Source organism: Spea bombifrons, chromosome 2, assembly GCF_027358695.1.
Source record: "Spea bombifrons isolate aSpeBom1 chromosome 2, aSpeBom1.2.pri, whole genome shotgun sequence".
Lineage (NCBI taxonomy): Eukaryota > Metazoa > Chordata > Amphibia > Anura > Pelobatidae > Spea > Spea bombifrons.
In genome coordinates this window covers 93,749,044-93,752,228 of record NC_071088.1, presented here as the reverse complement: position 1 = coordinate 93,752,228, position 3,185 = coordinate 93,749,044, and the positions used below count along the sequence as shown (strand labels likewise).

At 41.5% G+C, this 3,185-nt stretch overlaps 1 protein-coding gene across 1 annotated transcript; it reads right to left on the bottom strand.

Moving 5' to 3' along the window:
- Positions 1 to 987: 987 nt before the first annotated feature.
- On the bottom strand, positions 988 to 2,968 carry LOC128473769 (acrosin-like). Its single transcript, XM_053456007.1, has 6 exons — positions 2,899 to 2,968; positions 2,715 to 2,733; positions 2,320 to 2,604; positions 1,691 to 1,956; positions 1,441 to 1,586; positions 988 to 1,318 (listed from the first exon to the last, which is right to left on the bottom strand). Exons 1-6 carry the CDS (start codon positions 2,966 to 2,968, stop codon positions 1,055 to 1,057), a joined length of 1,050 nt encoding a protein of 349 aa, XP_053311982.1. The 3' UTR covers positions 988 to 1,054.
- Positions 2,969 to 3,185: the final 217 nt, after the last annotated feature.

Genomic DNA, 3,185 nt, shown 5'->3' with positions numbered 1-3,185 from the left:
TGATAGTAGTCACAAAACTTTCTAGGCCCAGAAATCAGTGAGAGGAAAAGTAAAGGTTTTGTGTCATTTACTTTATTTTAATCTGTATATTTTATTAAAGGCCATATTTTCTCACAGTGAAAAATGAGTGCCGCCCGCGCACGTATACAATTCTGATGAAGTGGCCCACTGCAGAAAAAACTTGGACACCCCTGGGGTAGACAGTGAGAAGGGGTGGGTAGGGAGAGGGTAGCTAGTGAGAAGGGGGGTAGGGAGAGGGTAGCTAGTGAGAAGGGGGGGTAGGGAGAGGGTAGCTAGTGAGAAAGGGGGTAGGGAGAGGGTAGCTAGTGAGAAGGGGGGTAGGGAGAGGGTAGCTGGTGAGAAGGGGGGTAGGGAGAGGGTAGCTAGTGAGAAGGGGGTGATAGGGAGAGGGTAGCTAGTGAGAAGGGGGGTAGGGAGAGGGTGGATAGTGTGAGAAGGGAGGGTAGGGAGGGGGTAGATAGTGTGAGAAGGGAGGGTAGGGAGGGAGTAGATAGTAAGAAAGTGTGAGAGGGGGGAGAGGGGGTAGATAGTGTGAGAAGGGGGAGAGGGGGTATATAGTGTGAGAGATGGGGTGAAAGTGGGGATCTGATGGGGGAAAATGCTGTCCCCCCAGATTTTTAGGGGTTCCTACGCCCATGCATGAAAGCATGGATCCATCCTGTCTTGTATGGTTTAGGCTGGTGGTAGTGCCATGAAGAAAATATATAACAGTATATATATATATATATATATATATACTGTAAATTTGGTACAATTTCCTGGGTGTGGCTATGCAGACACTTAAAAAAGTAGGGTATAATTCCGTACACGTTTATATACACACTAGCTAGTCCTTAGCAATACACATTCAAGAAAATAAACTATATCCAGGGTATTCTAAAGTCATCACAAGTACACACCTTTTTGATGCTTTTCTATTTATTGGCTTACTAATCTATACAATCAAGTCTACTCATCGCTGACATGTTATTCTCTCTTGTTAAGGAGATGGCCCAGATTTGATGGATTCTTCTATTTCTGGAGCACCCTAAAATTAATGGGTCTTCTTGCCAGCTTTGCTGAGTTTTTCGGCTAATTTTGGCCAGATTTTTTTAGCGGCCTTCATCTTCAGAGATTTTGATGCAGGTTTCTTCTCGTTGTTGAGGTGTTTAAAGATCCACTCGAGGTAGAACTGGGTCGAGGTGTAGATGCCAGGGTTTTGCTTCTGGCCACAGCCGGAGCCCCAGCTGGTTACGCCAACCACAGTGTAAAACTTGGCTTTGTGTTTTTTGCACATCAAAGGTCCACCACTGTCACCCTGCGTGATTCAAAGCAAATAAAACATTCCTTAATAAAGACTTCAAATAATTACCATTTCCCCAGCTGTTCCTCGGCACAGTTTTATAAAAGAAGTACTGCCCAGGAGGAAAACTGGCTTACCTGGCAGCTATCGATGCCTCCCTGTTCATATCCAGCACAGAGGTTGTAGTTACCCAAAGCTCCGTTATACCAGGTTGGGCGGTTGCAGCGTTCCACTGGAATCAGGTTCACAGGAGCTTCCTGGAGGATGTCTGATGCTTCAGTCGCTGAAGAGAAAAAAAGAGTTATTTAATGCAGAGCTGGCCTCAGAAATCTTTGGACCAATAGAAACCTACAAATGGACAAAATCTACGGATAAAGCTATGCTTACATCCTTCTTCAAGGACACCCCAGCCTGCGATGTAGCAGTCGTCCATTTTACTCAGAATCGCCTGTTTGGCAGGGAGACACGCTGGCTGAGTGTAGTCGTCAAATATGATGGGCTTGTTCAGCTTAAGCAAAGCGATGTCGTTGCTCTCCGTTTCAGGATCGTATTTCTCATGCTGAATCTTTTCTTTTATAGTTCGGATCTGAACCTTTGCCCCAATCTGTGATAGTTGGTTGGCGCCAAACACAAGTCTCCAGGAAAAATATTCACTGAATAAACCAAGGTAAATTTTATTAGTTATCTTACTTTATCAAGCATTAATAAACACCATATTAACCAGAACACATGCTGTGTTTGTTTATGTTATAAAGGAACGAGCCCCCACATAAAGTCAGGGGTTTGACTTTCCCCCAAAATAGTTGTGTATATATTTTGCATGCATATATATTCAGGAAATAAGCATATCCACGGTTTCTCCTAAAGAATAGATGACTAGGTTTCTGATTATGGGATTTATGTTAAATGTTTCTCTTAAAAGATTCCAGTTAGTTGTAATGTAATATGCACTGGCCACTGTCTCCTAAACCATTCTAATTCTGCATTTTCTGCCATAAAACAATTAAGTTACTTACTTGCTGAGATTCTTAAAACAATGGGCAGCTGTCAGAACCCACAAAGGATTCAGGACGACACCTCCGCATAAATGAAAATACTCTTTGTCGATTTCCTCCTGGATACTCACTGTCCAGGGCCAGTTACCGGGCTCCGCATCCTTTCCCCCAACCACGCGGGAGCCACGGAAATCCTGCACTAGGGGTCTGTTTCCACAGACTGAAACGGAAATGACAAAACATTTGAGAAACAGGAGATTTTGGTTTAAAGTAAAATAACACACAAAAAATAAACGTATGTTAAAGCTACTCCATTATATTTTCAAAGAATAAAGTAAGATTGAGTTTATTGGTATTAACGGAATATGAATAATCCAGGATACACAGTTTATTAAATATGTGAGATTTAAATCTACTTGACAGTTAGGCAACAACCTGTTTAAATTAGTACAAAGCATGGAAGGTGGGTTAAACAGTTAATTATAATAGAATACGCTATAAAACTATAGCACATCCATAAATTGCAATGTTAATGGTAACAATCTCTGCCTTATATTTTCCTTAAAGCTTCTGATGCCAAATTCTCTGTAATAAACTCACCTCCATCTTCAGAGCTCCCATAAACAATGAAAAGAGCCCAAATAATAAATCCGATTAGGAACAGCTTCATGGTTAGTGCTGTGCACTAAAAAGCTGTCATCTTATGCACACACTGTACAGAATATGTGTACCTGTGTGTATTATGACATTGTCAAGGCAGAATCCTCTACGAGATCACAAAATGAATCTCAGCCAATCACAGACACACATTAAGGATCAATGCAAGAAAAAAATAGATACATCACATACAAGTACAAAACTGCATAATATTAATAAATTAAAAATAC